The sequence below is a fragment of the Anomaloglossus baeobatrachus genome, chromosome 4, assembly GCF_048569485.1.
Source record: "Anomaloglossus baeobatrachus isolate aAnoBae1 chromosome 4, aAnoBae1.hap1, whole genome shotgun sequence".
Lineage (NCBI taxonomy): Eukaryota > Metazoa > Chordata > Amphibia > Anura > Aromobatidae > Anomaloglossus > Anomaloglossus baeobatrachus.
In genome coordinates this window covers 594,778,480-594,795,902 of record NC_134356.1, presented here as the reverse complement: position 1 = coordinate 594,795,902, position 17,423 = coordinate 594,778,480, and the positions used below count along the sequence as shown (strand labels likewise).

Sequence of the window (17,423 nt, the reverse complement as noted above, 5' to 3'; positions counted from 1 at the left end):
ACTTATGATCATCATTCTCTCCATTGGGGCTCACAATCTAAACTCCCTATCACAATATCTCTGGAGTATGAGAGGAAACTGGATGAAACCCAATCAAACACCGGGAGAACATATAAACTCCTCTCTGTATTTAAATCATATTTGCCAACTCTCCGGAATGAATGGCATGCTACCGGATTAAAAAGACATCCTGGGCTCCTAAGGAGATGGTAAAGTTCCTTGTGACCACATAAGCATCTTGGAAAGCAGTGCTTTCTTATCCTTTGACGATGGGTGAGGGTACAGTAGGTGAGGGTGGAGATGATCGTGCGGTGGTATAGTGGAGGGTTACTGCAGGTAGTAGGCTTGTCGGAAGAGATGGGTCACCAAGTTCGTTTTGAAGGTTTCCACGGTAGGTAAAAGTCTGATATATTGGGGTAGAGAGTTCCAGAGTATTATTATTATTATTATTTATTATTATTATAGCGCCATTTATTCCATGGTAATTTACAAGTGAAAAAGGTATGCAAAAAATCAAGTACAATAATCATGAACAATACAAGCCACAGACTGGTACAGGAGGATCGAGGACCCAGCCCGTGAGGGCCCACAGTCTACAGGGGATAGGTGAGGGTACAGTAGGTGAGGACAGAGCTGGATGCACAGTGGTGTATTGGTCTCAGGGTTATTGAAGGTTGTAGGCTTGTCGGAAGAGGTGAGTCTTCAGGTTCCTTTTGAAGCCTTCCATGGTAGGTGAGAGTCTGATATGCTGGGGTAGAGCATTCCAGAGTATGGGGGAGGCACGGGAGAAATCTTGTATGCGATTGTGGGAAGAGTAGATAAGAGAGGAGTGGAGAAGGAGATCTTGTGAAGATTTGAGGTTGCGTGCAGGTAGGTACCTGGAGAATAGGTCACAGATGTAAGGAGGAGACAGGTTGTGGATGGCTTTGTATGTCATGGTTAGTGTTTTGAACTGAAGTTTTTGGGCAATGGGAAGCCAGTGTAGGGATTGACAGAGTGGCATGGCCAGGGAATAGCGGGTGGAAATGTGGATTAGTCGAGACACAGAGTTTAGGATAGATTGGAGGGGTGCAAGAGTGTTCGAAGGGAGGCCAGAGAGCAGGAGATGCATGGGGAGATTTTTTATATGTGATTGTGGGAAGAGGAGATAAGAGGGAAGAGGGAAGGAGAGAAGGAGATCTTGTGAGGATCTGAGGTTACGTTCAGGTAAGGTCAAAGATGTATGGAGGAGATAAGTTGTGGACGGCTTTGTACGTCATAGTTAAGGTTTTGAACTGGAGTTTTTGGGCAATGGGAATCCATGGATCGTTCTATGCCCTTAGGCGGTTATTGTCCTATTTACACAGGACAATGTGCTGCCAAGAACGATGAGTAAACATATTTCGTCCCACAAATGATCATTTTTCTTGTTTATTGGGTGATTGACAGCCTGTTTACACTGGCCGAGTGTCCCTAGGAAGGCTCATTCACGATGATCGTCCAGTGTAAATGTATCTTAAGAGATAGCAGCTTTTAGTGAGTGCTCGGTGACACTGACCCCGAATTCTTCAGAATACAAGTAGTATCATTGTGGAATGACCTGGTTTCTCCCTGCGCTTATAAAACGATTACTTATTTGTCAGCTCCCCTCACCCAGGGAATTTCTAAGCTGTTTAGCGAATTCCAATATAACCACAAAGTGAGGCCGAGCTGACTGCAGGTACGGCAAGTTAACCCATCGAATTATAGACCTGACAGCAGATGTCTCCAGGTCATTCCTAGATGTCTTCATTACATTAGTAGTCACAGTTCTGGTCTGCTGGAAAGGTTTTCCTAATGGCTGATGGCTCATTTCTAAGGGATTATGGTATAGAGACTGATCTCTAATTGATGTGACTGTTGCTCGTAGAGGGGGTTTACTACCTCCCTGCTAATATCAACCTATAGGGATTCATAGACTGACATATATTTCTAAGCATCAGGTCACACCTATGTCATATTATGATCTAGGGAAAACTAATATTAATATTTTTTGTAGTTCTGTATATATAATTTGCATTAAAGAACATATTTTGCATTCAGACATCAGTATAGTACAAAGGGGGTCTTATTTGAAAATTTATTATGGGGTCCCATCCCTGTCTTATTACATGTCATCACACCTGTCTACGCACCCCGCAGGTCGATTTTATACTGTGACCCAAAATAAAATATATTTTTATGTATCTGTATAAAATCTGTGACATTTATAATATTAATGCCTTCTTTCTTATGTGCATTGAACTTCTATGCTTGCACACCCTGCAAGTATTTGCTAACATTAGTAGAGGGGTTGTTCCCTAGTTTTAGGAAACCCAGTCCCATAGTCCACACTTTACTCACAGTCCCGCGGTCCACCACTGCACCAAGTCTCCTGGTGTCTGGAATTGGCTGCGGTGTTGACGTCACATGGACAGAGCAGCAGCCAATCGGTGAGCTCAGAGCCTCTGAGCGCATTGATTGGATGCCGCACAGGAACCTAGGTTTCCTAGAAGGGGACAACCCTTTAAGTAGGGAATTTCAGAGGCAGCTAACAGAGGACACATGAACTGTGAATTAGGGTCTAACCTGTAACTACAGCAGGTGCAGGGGTTATAGTTGCCTGCACCTGAGCCCTGGAGCATAAAAGGGGCCAAATTGTCTACTTGGCCCATATGTGAACAACAATTCTATTTAAGGCCCATGATAGTTGGTGGCCTTGTTGAAGATTTTGTTTTTGAACCCATGAAGCTCCAAGATATGGCCCTAATTAGGGTATCCTTGGCTCCATTCTCAATGCATTTGTGTAGGTTGGCTCCATGATATGTACTGGTATTTCCTCACTGTATCTATGCAGAGTATATCTATAGAAAGCAGCTGTAGGCTACCAATTGATTGTCTATATCCTCGAGTCCACAACTCTAATGTAAAAGTACCAGCAAAGGTTAAAAACTCACGCTTTGACCCTATATTCGTTGACTTCATATAACAACCCCATATGTGTTTACCTTCTACTGGAGCCAAGGGCACAAGGGCTACATGCTACATCAGGTACTGGGCTCATAATGGGGCATCAGTGGAAATAATACTTTAGGCAGTATTTATTTGTACAGAATGTGAATTGGATCAAGATACCTTTTTATGCCGGACCTTCACTTATCATGCTGTAACATAAGTATGTAGCAGGAACCCTGAGATTTTTTTTTTTGCAATACCATAAGAGTAAAGGCCCCGTTACAAGCAACGACGTATCTAACGATATATTGCCGGGGTCACGGATTCCGTGACGCACATCCGGCATCGTTAGCGACGTCGTTGCGTGTGACACCAACGTACGGCCGTTAACGATCAAAACTACTCACCTTATCGTTGATCGTTGACACGTCGTTCATTTTCATAAAATCGTTGATTGTTGAGGAGGCAGGTTGTTCGTCGTTCCCGAGGGAGCACACATCGCTACGTGTTACACCTTGGGAACGACGAACTACAGCTTACCTGCGGTCGCCGGCAATGAGGAAGGAAGGAGGTGGATGGGATGTTACGTCCGCTCATCTCCGCTCCTCCACTTCTATTGGGCGGCCGCTTAGTGACGCCGCTGTGTCGCTGCATGAACCACCCCTTAGAAAGGAGGTCCCTAAGCAGGTAAGTCCGTGTGATGGCTCCTAACGATTTTGTGCGCCACGGGCAGCGATTTGCCCGTGACGCACAAACGACGGGGGCGGGTGCTTTCAACAGCGATATCGCTGGCGATATCGCTGCGTATGAAGCCACCTTAAGATTGGGAGTGGAAGATAAAAAGCAAAACTACATTAAGCAGTCAGTAAGAACATTAATAAGTTTGGGGTATTTATATTAAATAACTGCTATCATTATAATTGTATTTTACTGAACATTAGTCAGATTTATTAGTTGTGCCTTAACATAGAGGGTGATATACTTTGGCTTCCAGTAGTAATAATAATAATAATAATGAAAAATTACTGTAGAGCCAGCATATTTTTTAGCACTTTACAATTCAGAGGGAACAAGTGCAAACAATATCAGACATTACAGAGTAACAAATAATTCTACAGTATAAAGAGATGTGAGAAACCTATGGAATCTGGGCATTACCGTAGTTGGGTTAGTGGATTCCAGAGAACTGGTGCAGCTCAAGAAAAGTCTTGGAGATATGAGTGAGAGGTTCAGATTCTGTAGAATTTTAGTTAAAAGGAATCTGCCAGTAGGTTTTTGCTCCCTTATCTGACAACCAGTGCAATGACTGGCACAGGGAGAAGGCATCTGTGTAGCAGCTGGACAGAAATATGCATCGGAAGGACAAAGCTATAGATGTAACGGATTACATCACCAGTTGCACAGTGTATCTGACTCATTTATGTTATTTTTTAGTACCCTGTGATATTAAATCAGACAGTTATATTAGCTTATGGCATGATATGAAGGGTGTTATATTTTCACTTTTTGTTCTAGATTTCACATTCATTTCCAAGCTTGATTTATAGGAATGACAGAACTAGAAATGTAACAGATGACATCATGTGTCACAAAGCCTATGGATGCACTTCTGTAACCTTTTATAATACCTCAGGCATTTATAGTAGCATGTGCCTTCATATGAAGAGTGTTATACCTCCAATTCCAGTTCTGCATTTCACATTCAGTTCTAAGCTGCAGTTTTACAGGCGTGACATAAGTACAGTGGTAACTGATGACCTCACCAGTCACAAAACCTATGGACGTTTTTATAGGCCGTGTTTATGTTACTTGTGTGACGTACAACAGTTGTGAGTCAGTTTACCCTTGTTTCATGGTTACGGCACAGCTCTATGGGGCCTTTACTATTGCATAATGTTTTTCTATGTATTTCTTATGTGAAATATGAAGTGAGACTCTAATTTGCGTCATTGGATTAAACGAAAATATATGTTCAGTCCTAATTGGAGAAGGTTTTCTCTCGTTGTAAGCCAGACGTGCATGTTATGGGGGGAAGTGGAGGGATGACAGGTGACCACTATTATTATTAATTATGTGTATGGTGAGCTTTACACTTAAAATAACGAGAGTCATTTGTGTACGTTTGGCCGATCGCTCCTAAATGAAACATCCCTGGGAGAATAATATAATTGGCAGTCCAAAATTGTTCATATATGATCGACATCTTCAACCATCAAGTGGCTGGTGCCCCCATACTGGTGAAAAAAACGGCACACTGGATATAGGGTTTAAGGAAAGGACTATGTCCTCTATTAATAGACAGAAAAACCTCAATGCCAAAATAAAGCAAGGCTGATACAATATTGAGCAAGAAGTGAAGTTTTTTTTATTTTATTCTAATTCGGCACCACAGGAATTATCCAACGTTTCGACCCTTTGGAGGTCTTTCTCAAAGATATCTGTGTCAAGAGAGCTGTAGTGTAGGCACATGGGTAAGGTTAAAGGGTCCATAAAAGAGGTGTCGGGTGGGATATGGCAGCTTGATCTGCAGGGGATCCATATCTGTGTCAAGGGAACCTACTCTATGGCTCTCTTGACACAGATATCCTTGAGAAAGACCTCCAATAGGTCAAAACGTTGGATAATTTCTGTGGTGCCCAATTGGAATAAAATAAAAAAACTTCACTTTTTGCAATAATATTGTAATTTACCCCCATAGACATTAGACTTTGTGCAGAACCGAACATTATGGGTGGGTTTGATCGACATTAGTCTAATGTGTATGGAGCTTTAAGAGAGACTATGATAATACGAAGGAGTAGTGATTGTGCGCATGATGTGATGAGTTCAGTACCATAAAATATAAAGCACATTAAAGTATGTCTAAAATTTCCATACTATATATAGAAACCTGTAGGAACATTGAAAATAACCTGTATATGATACATGTAGCAACAACACAATCTGTTGGGACATGTGTCCATGATCAGTGTTTGCAGCGTTTTGAACAGTACAAGCACAGTGGAGGGGATTAAAGGGAACCTGTCACCAGATTTGGCGACTGTAAGCTATGGCCATCACCAGTAAAATCTTATATACAGCATTCCAGAATACTGTATATAAGAGCCCAGGCCACTCTGTATAACATAAAAAACTATTTTATTATACTCACCTAGGGTGTGGTCTGGTCCGATGGGTGTTGCTGCTCTCCGGTCTGGCACCTCCTCTCTACCCAGGCCGACATTGCGGTCTTGCGCAGGCGCACTTTGATCTGCCCTGCTCTGCCATGCTCAAAACAGATCAAACTAGGAAAGGTTAAAAACTGCCTGCGCATGCACACTACAATACTTTAATCTGCTTTGAGCAGGGCAGATCAAAGTGTGCCTGCGTAGGAGTGCAATGGAGGCCTCTGTTGATGACGTAGGTCACATCATGCACACGGGCCTCAGAAGAAGGAGAACGCAATCCCTGCAGAGAGGAGGCGCCGGACTGGAGAGAGGAGGTTCTGGACTGGAGAGCAGTGACACCCATTGCACTGGACCGCCCCTAGGAGACTATAATAAAAGTGTTTTTTAAGTTCCACAGAGCCGCCTGGGCTCTTATATACAGTATTCTGGAAAGCTGTATATACGAGCTCACTGGTAGTGGCCACAGCTAATAGTTGCCAAATCTGATGACAGGTTCCCTTTAATAGAAATCCCATGCCCACTGAGCTTCTCTTTTCCGCAGCGTAAACTGATGGAGTAGCTTTCCAAGCTGCAACATGTTAATTTATGCTTGCGGAGACGTGAGTGAAAATCCACTGCGCCCAGAACCCTGATCGTGGGCCCAGACGCTGCTTTCTCCTGCAGACAACACTTGCATCACCACAAAAGAACGACACGGTGTATCTTGGATGCAGCTTATTCTGATCCTGGGCACATACCCTTGAAGATCTAACATTACTGTATGTACAGTGTATCTATATCGCTTCATTATCATGCGCTTTTCTCTTTTGCAGACCCTCCAGTCGCAGCTGCTGTGAGATCTCACTTTCTGGATTGCCCAGATGCCCACACTAATTTCTGCTTCCATGGAACTTGTAGGTATCTAGTGCAAGAAGAGGAGCCAGCCTGTGTGTAAGTTCTCATCCACTGGGTTATATGATTGCTGCCTTGTATGAAGGGTGTGTTGGATTTATTGAGGAATATTTACATTGGGAACCTCAGTGCCAAGGAAGTTAGTTACAGACTTGAGTTGATGTTTTCACAGAAGTTTATCATGGAGATTTTTTCTCATCTTAGCAAAACTTTATAAAATTAATTATTTACAGTACAGACCAAAAGTTTGGACACAGCGTCTCATCTCTAGAACAACTATTAAGAGGAGACTTTGTGCAGCAGGCCTTCATGGTAAAATAGCTGCTAGGAAACCACTGCTAAGGACAGGCAACAAGCAGAAGAGACTTGTTTGGGATAAAGAACACAAGGAATGGACATTAGACCAGTGGAAATCTGTGCTTTGGTCTGATGAGTCCAAATTTGAGATCTTTGGATCCAACCACCATGTCTTTGTAGTGAATGGATGGACTCTACATGGCTGGTTCTCACCGCGAAGCATGGAGGAGGAGGTGTGACGGTGTGGGGGTGCTTTGCTGGTGACACTGTTGGGGATTTATTCAAAATTGAAGGCATACAGAACCAGCATGCCTACCACAGCATCTTGCTGCGGCATGCTATTCCTTCCGGTTTGCGTTTAGTTGGACCAGCATTTATTTTTCAACAGGACAATGACCCCAAACACACCTCCAGGCTGTGTAAGGGCTATTTGACTAAGAAGGAGAGTGATGGGGTGCTACGCCAGATGACCTGGTCTCCACAGTCACCAGACCTGAACCCAATCGAGATGGTTTGGTGTGAGCTTGACCGCAGAGTGAAGGCAAAAGGGCCAACAAGTGTTAAGTATCTCTGGGAACTCCTTCAAGACTGTTGGAAAACCATTTCCGGTGACTACCTCTTGAAGCTTAGAGAATGCCAAGAGTGTGCAAAGTAGTAATGAAAGCAAAAGGTGGCTGCTTTGAAGAACCTAGAATATAAGACATATTTTCAGTTGTTTCACATTTTTTTAAGTTTTTCATTCCACATGTTTTAATTCATAGTTTTGATGCCTTCAATGTGAATCTACAATTTTTAGAGTCATGAAAATAAAGAAAACTCTTTGAATGAGGAGATGTGTCCAAACCTTTGGTCTGTACTGTATGTTGTTCTGCACGGAAAATATCACTGTATTATAAAGAGGTATGTGCAACCAAGGCAAATCTAAATTTTAGAAATTTGTCAATGGATTGAATAGTGTCTACTTGACCTTGTTTCATGGTGAGCAGTAAGGAGGGTATGTTCATGTTTCTACACATTTTTCCAGTTTATATAGAGAGCATATCTACAAAAAGTTGATTTTACTGATATATCTATTTACTGATCGTGTGTTAGGGTACCTTCACACTTTAGCGATGCAGCAGCGATCCGACCAGCGATCTGACCTGGTCAGGATCGCTGCTGCATCGCTACATGGTCGCTGGTGAGCTGTCAAACAGGCAGATCTCACCAGCGACCAGTGACCAGCCCCCAGCCAGCAGCGACGTGCAAGCGACGCTGCGCTTGCAAGGAGCCGACGTCTGGAAGCTGCGGACACTGGTAACTAAGGTAAACATCGGGTATGGTTACCCGATGTTTACCTTAGTTACCAGCTCACACCGCTTAACTTAGCGTGTGCAGGGAGCAGGAGCCGGCACTGGCAGCGTGAGAGCTGCGGAGGCTGGTAACGAAGGTAAATATCGGGTAACCACCTTGGTTACCCGATGTTTACCTTGGTTACAGCTTACTGCAGGCTGTCAGACGCCGGCTCCTGCTCCCTGCACATTCAGGATTGTTGCTCTCTCGCTGTCACACACAGCGATGTGTGCTTATCAGCGGGAGAGCAACAATAAAAAAAACGAACCAGCACTGTGTGTAACGAGCAGCGATCTCACAGCGGGGGCCAGATCGCTGCTCAGTGTCACACACAGCGAGATCGCTAATGAGGTCACAAAAAACGTGACTCAGCAGCGATCTCAGTAGCGATCTCGCTGTGTGTGAAGTACCCCTTACATCCAGAGCTATGCTCACAATTTGCCTGGATTAAAGGGGCTATCAGGGAACTAACAATTGATGATGCCCTATCTATAGGATCGGTCATCAATATGAGATCTGTGTGATTCTGATGTGACGCCCTGGGCAAGCCAGGGGTCACAGGTCACAACACCACACGCACCCCACATTCCCTGCAGGTACACCAAGCTAACCCAAAATCCTTGTTGCCTTCCTCCAGGGGCTGATGTCCACACCAGGGGGTGGGCCAGGCAGTTGGCTCCGCCCACCGAGGAGTTCACAGCCCTGGAGGCGGGAAGAACCAGGCAGTTCAGTTAAGGAAGTGAAAGTAGAAGGAAGTGAAGTGGTAGTGGAGCAAAGGAGAGGAGCTTGTAAGAGGAGTAAAGAAGTGAAAAGAAACAGTAGTAAAGCCTGAAGCTGGTCCGGGTGTGTGCCCCGGACTGTGACAGCAAGGTCAGCAGATGGCGGTGATAGTCTGCAGGGGGACTGTTTGGAGGTTGCTGGAAGGACCGCGGACGGGTGGTGACCCGGCGGTACTGGAGCAGTATACGAAGAACAGTCAGCACCAGGGCAGGGGCCTTTCGGATCCCGGCAAGGCTAGGAATCGCCATAATTTGCTAAATCCGTCAGTGAAGGGGACCTCTGTCTCCTAACAACCAAGTCCCGATTGAAGGCAACAGCCCGACCGTGAAGGGGAGACACCGCCACCGCCAGGGCACCAGTTTCCCAGGGCCAGCGCCTGCGGGCAAAGTAGGGCTCCTTCGGCCCAGATTGAAGCCGAGGAGTGGGTAACCGGTGGGGACCCATCGCTACCAAGAGACTTTACATAGGTGCAGGGAAGAGACCGTCACCGCTAACTGCAGGGAACCGCAGCACCGTAACCGTCCGAGGGACCCGTCCAACCAGCCGTTTGTTTACCGAGAACTGTGTCGTGTTTACTGGCTGAGTGAGTACCTCCGTGCTGTGCGGCACAGCGCTGCCCCTGCGCCCCTGCACCTCCACAGGCCCCATACCCGCCTGTCCACCATACCAACCCCATCACTGGGCCCCGGGAGCACCAAGACCCCTACCCACGGAGGGGAAAATCAACAACTGGCTGCTCCATACCATCACTCCCAGGCTCCCCAAACAGAGCAGCGGTGGTGTCCACTCAATCACCACAGCCGTGGGTGGCGTCACGGACAATAAACTATCCCAAAACCCAATCCCCTTTCACTCACGGGTGAGGAGCGCCGCTCGAGTCCCCGGGATCCGGCCCATCGCTCGAGCCACCGAGCAGCAGCAGGCCGCAGCAGCCGCGGTAGCCGGACCCGAGCAGTGGGAGAGCGCGGCGTCCCCTCCTCCGCCCGCGACACTGACACCCAGTATCTTGGAAAAGCGTAGATCCATCTGTGCTGCTGCGTATAAACCGAGGGTCCAGTCCATGAAAAGTTGATTTATTAACGCGTTTCGGAGTGAAACCCCACTCCGTCCTCAGAATAGGCATCGGAATCTTACACCCATTACCCCACTGACCAGCTGAAATCTGTTCCAACAGCAACCAGATATAAGCAATATACAGGGCAGAAAACTTCAGCCCTGTACGGCAAAGACCACTGCCAAGAATTGCAGTTTATCTCATTCTTTAATTTATAATCCCCAAACAAACCCTAGAAGGTCTCTGCACAATGTGGGTAATGTAAGCTACACTTGTCAACTTTGTCCCCTTTACGGTAGCCCACGCCTTATTTGACCTCCTGACTCTACCTCTGCCCCACTGCATTGTACTTTAGGATCTCAGCTAAATTGCTAGGGAGGTGTTAGTTGACGAGATTGCTGACTGTTTCCGATTACAAGCAGTAGAACTATGATTGCAGCTTTAGTCAGTGCAAAAAAAGTCATGCAATACATTTACAGTACTTAATTAGTATTAGTATTATTTTATTTTTTTTAATATTTGCATATATATATATATATATATGTGCCACCCCTGCAACAGATCGAACCGCTCGGATCCGGGGGTGGTGATTACTCGTGACTCGAGGGTCTCCAGACCCGAGGGCTAGGGGCCACACTCGAATGGAAGGGGGTATTTACAGGGGAATTGATATAGTTTGTGACGCCACCCGTGGTGTACGGTAATTGGGAGTACCACCGCTGCCGTTGGGAGTGCCCGGGGTGATGGAGTGGTGCAGCTAGATGATGTTACCCTCCACGGGTAGGGGTAGGCCCTGGGACTCTGGATGGAGATGTGGGGTTGCAGTGCACGGGTCAGTCGGGTACTCACTCAGCAATGAAGCAGACGCTGACAACAGGGTAAGCCAAGTCTCTGACTGCCGTTGCCTCTCGAGGGGAGCTCGTCCGGGTCCCGTCCCCTGCAGCACTGCCTAGTGGTCTGTAACCTGCCTCCTGGCACAAAAGTTTAGATTGTCCGTTGTGGCCCGGTAGCTTGGAGCTGTCCAGCCCCGCTCCCCACTATGGCTAAGTGAAGGAGCCTGCTCTCAGGAGATCACGCTTGGGATTTCAGTGGACCGCTTGCTAGGAAAGCCCTATCCCCCTCGTTGCGCTAGTGCCCCCGATCTCTGAGCTTGGTGGGAACAGTCCATAAAGGCTCTGTCCTCCGCAGGTTAATTGCCGGGTCGCCTGAAGCTTTTCCCCGACCTAGGGTTCGTGTACCCCGACGTGCCTTCTGTTCCGGACCAGTGATAGGATCAAGCTGCTGACCATCCTCCTTGACGGGTTCCAGGCACCTGGCCTCAATCCCCTGCGACCGGGGGTCCGGCTCCTCTTGATCCAGACCACTGTCTGCGACCTAGTTTACTTCTCCCCTGGGAGCTCCAACTCCCAGCTTCCTCAGAGCTCCTCTCAGCTCAAGAGCTACCACTCAACTAACGACACCTCCCACCTCCCTGCCTGATCCTTAGGTGGGCGGCCCTATTCCTGCTTAAGCAGTCCACTGGTGTGCCTGACAGGTGTGGTGCAAAGTGTATCTAGGATTTGTGAATGCTGATGGAGGCAGTACTGCAAGACGGGGACCCAGAACCATGGGGGGTTGAATACTGCACGGGGAGGGCAGTTTGTACAGTACCCTGTGACGACCTGAATAGTCCAGGGGCGTCACACACACACACATATATATATATATATATATATATATATATACACCATAACTTGCAAGGGCAGTCATTAGCCTGATCTTGAATCTGGGAGCATCCACATATGGAGTGAATTAATTGATTTTTAGGCGTCAGTAGAGATGAGCGGACCCGTGGAAGCTCAAGTTCGCACGATTCAGCCAGTCGTTATATAAAGTTTGATTTTGGACTTTGATTTGACCTGAACTCCAATGGAAGTCACTGATTGGGCAGTTCGGGTCACCACCAACATGCGCCAGCCATAAACAGATCACTTCCGGAGGCAGGTGGACGGGGTTTTTTCCATTTTCTTACTTTTTGGTGCACACCACATCTGATCACGCTGTTGTTACTCCCAGTGCGCGCCGATCAAACACTGCAAGCGGCTCGCACTGGGCCGAGCACCGAGTGTATGTGAGCACAACAATGCTTACGCGAGTGGTTTGAATACATAAAGCACGGAACTCTGCTTTTTTGTAAAATCCGTGTTTGGTACAAACACCGAACCTTGGGTTCGCTCATCTCTAATCGTCAGTAGTGTGCACTGAGTAGATAGATAGGCTGGAGTCAGAAAGTGATGTAACATGCTGTGAGTTGACTGAACTTCGACCCCATGTTTTTAAGCATTCAAGAGCTTTTTAGATGCCCATGATATCATTCACAAAATTGAATAATATTAATGTTTTTGGATTTTTGATAACATATACAGTCCATACACAGCCAGATTTAATGTAAAATGTAAAGTAATACTGTCCAATAAATGTAAATTGTATATAGGTTTGCATGTAAAATGAAAATTGAAGCAATTTTGAATATAGTCCTGATTAAATTGATCCTCCTGGCATGTGTAGAAAGCTATAATCCAGACCTATGTGACTTTATGGTAACAGACTACAAGCAAACTGTGGTTTGATTTTGCATCCATATATTAATGTATTACTTTACTCCCTCTATTGTCTGCAATTAGTAGAAAGGGGACAAATAAGGCAAAGTAACATCAAACGCCATGGGATTGTTTGTAGTTTGCTCCTGTAGTGGGTGGCCATAACCCCTACTGATAGTCCCGGAAAAGTTGTTATTAAAAGTGTTTTATATTTTTATGTGATGTGTTAGGGCACCCCCTAGTGGCCGGGTGGGACGGCTGTTGCCACCGGGGAGGAGGAGTCGGCCGGATATCTAGGCTAAGTCTGTTTGTGTGTGGGAGAGAGGATCCGGGACAGCAGACAGTGAGCATCTGCGGCGGCAAGTGTGTGTGTGAGCGTACCATCAAGGGACACCGGAGAACAGGAGGTGGACGCAACCTCAGGGTCTATTCCGCTGGTGTGGGTCCAGTGTGTGCTTGGCCGGAGAGTGGGAGCCCGGAGAAGAAGAGTATCTAGGGCATATCCCCACCAGAGGGTGCGTTTGGGCAGGTTGTCCCCAGCTCCACTAATATTGCCGGAATCTGCTGACCGGAGTGTTTTATCTTTGTGAATAAATGTCGTTTTTATTGCATCTGGACTTTTGCCTGCAGACTCTTTGTGCATCGGCCGATGAAGATACCGACACACACTCTCTCAACATTAAAGAAGTGATGAAGCCAGGGAGGTGCCTTGAATGCAGTGCTGCCACGACTACACAGCCAGAGGCCTCCCTGGCTGGTCACTTCATGTGGCGTAGTCGGCAGGATACGATTCCCCTGCCAGGAACCCAAAAAGCTGGAGATCAGGTCGTGCCTGGAACACAGGACCCGGACCATGATGCAAGGTTTCCAGTCCCATGGTGGGAAGAAAACACAGTACCCGTAGCGTTGGACCGGGTACAAGATGGCGGCAAGGAGGCCGTTATCTGTAAGGAAGAAAAGGCGCGAAGAATTGGCGCCAAAAGAAGAGCCTGGGGCTGGCCGGCGCCGAAGAGAAAGTACGGAGTACTCCGCCCAAAGAGGGGAGGCGCCAGCTCCAGGGCATTGAAGAAGAAAAAGAAGTACCTCAGCGGAGGAGTCAAGATGATGCGTGAGGCTGGGGGTGGAGTCCGTTTAAGAGCGGGAAACGAAGACCCGCCTCCACTCTTCCCAGTCTCAGCGTCGACATCACCGCCATTACCAGCGATACTGTCGGAGACCGAGATGGAGACCTTTGGGCAACCCGTGGAGTTGGCAACGACTATGGCCCTAATCAGCCTCGGTCGAGGTCGACCCCGGTTCGCCCCTGCTAGTGAGGCCGCGTTGGCGGACCTTCCCATTGGACCGGGAGGTTCCACCAGGCCGGACAAAGTTTCCTGGAAGACCTCATGGGATGCTCAAACCGGGAGCACCATCACAGAGGTGAAGGCGACCTATGCCACCCCACCCATGCCAAACCGTCCGGGGGTTGCAGTCTTCCCATGGGAGACCCCGCAGCTTAACGCCGCCGCTTCCCCATTTGTGCCGGAGCCGGCTGAGGAGTTCGTTGAGCGCTTGGAGAAAGATCACCTGGGCTTCTTCTGGGATCCAGTCATCGCCCCGCCTGCGGAGTCGCGCCTCAGTGTCCCGACCCCGAAGCCTGACCCCGTCCAGGAACGTCTCCTGGCCGAGACCATCGTCCGGGAAATGCTGTCCGGTTCTGGTGGCGAGGAGCTGGCACAGCAGTTTGTGACCGGGGTGGTTGTTAAGTTCAACCAGCAGGACGGATATGGATTCATCCGAGAAGTCGAGACCGGGGATGATTACTTTTATAATAGAGTTCATCTCGACGTGGAAGGACTGCCCAAGCGACTCCATACTTTGTGGCCGGGCGAGAAAGTCCAGTTCCTGCCGGACGCAGGTAGCCGCGGCCTGTTTGCTGTTTGTGTCTCCCGCATGCCAACCACCCGGGAAGCGGAGCAGTGGCAGGAGGAGATTGAGTGGGAGGAGCAGCAAGAGCGGCGCCGGAGCCATGCCAGACCGCCCGCGCCCTCTCAACCCCGGCGCATCATGGCTGCTGTCCCGGAAACAGTGACTGCATCGGCCCCTGACCCGGAGAAGGTTCCAACCGTGGTAGCGGTAACGCAAAATGTTACAAACAAGCCGGTCATCATGCTGGACGCACCACCGCCATCTCGGGCAGAGACGCCATCACCCCCAAGAGGAGCTGCAGCAGCTGTGCCGGTGGAGCCGCCTTTCGCCCCTGTGTCTTTCAGGCGAATCCGCCGCCAGCCGGGACAATCTCTGGGGGCCTATATCCAGGCTCAAGCGGAGGAATGGAAGAGAGCCTGGCCCCCAGAGTAAGTTGTTGACTTCAGCACCTTCAAAGACCGGTGTTGTTCCAGACCGGCAGAAAGTTCCCTTGTTGTTGAAAAGTTTTACGGGCCTGTTGCCCTCCAGCAAAGACCGGGAGCGCTCTTGAAGCCTCCGGGCACCTTCAGCAAAGACCGGGAGCGCTATTGAAGCCTCCGGGCGCCCATCTAAGACCGGGAGCGCTGTTGAGCCTCCGGGCGCTATCCAGAGACCGGGAGCGCTGCTGCGCCATTAAGCGCCCCTAAAGACCGGGAGCGCCGCTGAACTGGTGCCGCTGTTGAGGACTGACCCAAAAGGTTTTTATGTGTTAAAATGTTTAACGTTTAGAGCCTTGCCGGGAGGCTCGGATTTTAAGAGGGGAGGCATGTAGTGGGTGGCCATAACCCCTACTGATAGTCCCGGAAAAGTTGTTATTAAAAGTGTTTTATATTTTTATGTGATGTGTTAGGGCACCCCCTAGTGGCCGGGTGGGACGGCTGTTGCCACCGGGGAGGAGGAGTCGGCCGGATATCTAGGCTAAGTCTGTTTGTGTGTGGGAGAGAGGATCCGGGACAGCAGACAGTGAGCATCTGCGGCGGCAAGTGTGTGTGTGAGCGTACCATCAAGGGACACCGGAGAACAGGAGGTGGACGCAACCTCAGGGTCTATTCCGCTGGTGTGGGTCCAGTGTGTGCTTGGCCGGAGAGTGGGAGCCCGGAGAAGAAGAGTATCTAGGGCATATCCCCACCAGAGGGTGCGTTTGGGCAGGTTGTCCCCAGCTCCACTAATATTGCCGGAATCTGCTGACCGGAGTGTTTTATCTTTGTGAATAAATGTCGTTTTTATTGCATCTGGACTTTTGCCTGCAGACTCTTTGTGCATCGGCCGATGAAGATACCGACACACACTCTCTCAACATTAAAGAAGTGATGAAGCCAGGGAGGTGCCTTGAATGCAGTGCTGCCACGACTACACAGCCAGAGGCCTCCCTGGCTGGTCACTTCACTCCCACATATATATACAATTTTAATAAAATTGTTTTAAATAGATGAAAAGAAAAAAAAATATTTGCAAACATACTGTAGACATGTACAATAGTGATTGATTAGTCAAATCTTCACAGCTACATTGTAGTTTCCTGTTGCTACCAAACTTCATGAAATATGGGCAGGAGACAAGGTCATCTGAGTTTGTCGCTCCAGGTAATGTGGACTTCAGACCTGCTGCCTCATCTACGCTCCTCTAGATATCAGTAGATAACCTTTGATTTCCTCGCCATTCATAGAATAACTGGGAAAGACCAGCTCTGATAACGTTATGCGTAGTTTTACGTCATTTCATTGATTGACGGTTTTACGTGGTTGGCTGTGGCTCTTAAAACTTCAAAGAGAATAATAAATGATTCAGTGGAGAAGGTGTTATGTATGCACTTCCAATGGTGATATCTAAAAATATTGTCAAATAAATGAAATGAGCACCCACATGTGATCACAAAAGTCTTTATGTAATCTGCAAGATATGTAATAAAGTCTGAGTCGCATAGCAAACAAGCTTACATTTCAGAGACAAGACAGGTAGATCACGGCTGACATTGCTTCCTTGTTTTGTCTTCCAGATGTCTTCCAGGCTTTGCCGGCAAGCGCTGTGAGCACGCCGACCTCCTGGCCGTTGTGGCTGCAAGTCAGAAGAAGAACACCATCACAGCACTAGTGGCAGTAGCCGTGATATGCACAGGTCTTCTTATTACAGGCTGTATATTAATGCAGTAAGTAGGACAATTCCTTTTCCTTTAAGCACATCTTCTTGTTGAGACAATTCTGCATTCAGGTGACCATAAAAATATTGCCGGCAGGATTCCCTAAGACACTAATCTTTACACCATGGCATAAGACCTCCTCATTTCCTGGGACTGATTTCTCCCTTCAGCTGTCACATGCTGCTTTACTAATAGGATTCTTGTTACCCAAATTCCCTGTGCATAACGGATTTATAATAAGATATTTTCCATTACTATTGCTATGTGATGATTACCTACCCAGACAT

The 17,423-nt window shown here is 47.6% G+C and overlaps 1 protein-coding gene across 2 annotated transcripts in view; it reads left to right on the top strand.

Annotated features, from left to right (window-relative positions):
- TGFA (transforming growth factor alpha) overlaps positions 1-17,423 on the top strand; it is a 96,779-nt gene that overhangs the window by 64,810 nt on the left and 14,546 nt on the right. For both annotated transcript variants that reach the window (XR_012753071.1, XM_075346156.1), the window contains exons 3-4: positions 6,932-7,049; positions 16,996-17,145. Coding sequence is in view for 1 of the 2 variants with exons in the window: in XM_075346156.1 (XP_075202271.1) it covers positions 6,932-7,049; positions 16,996-17,145 (268 nt within the window). In the remaining variant the exon portion in view is untranslated. The remainder of the gene's footprint in view (positions 1-6,931; positions 7,050-16,995; positions 17,146-17,423) is intronic.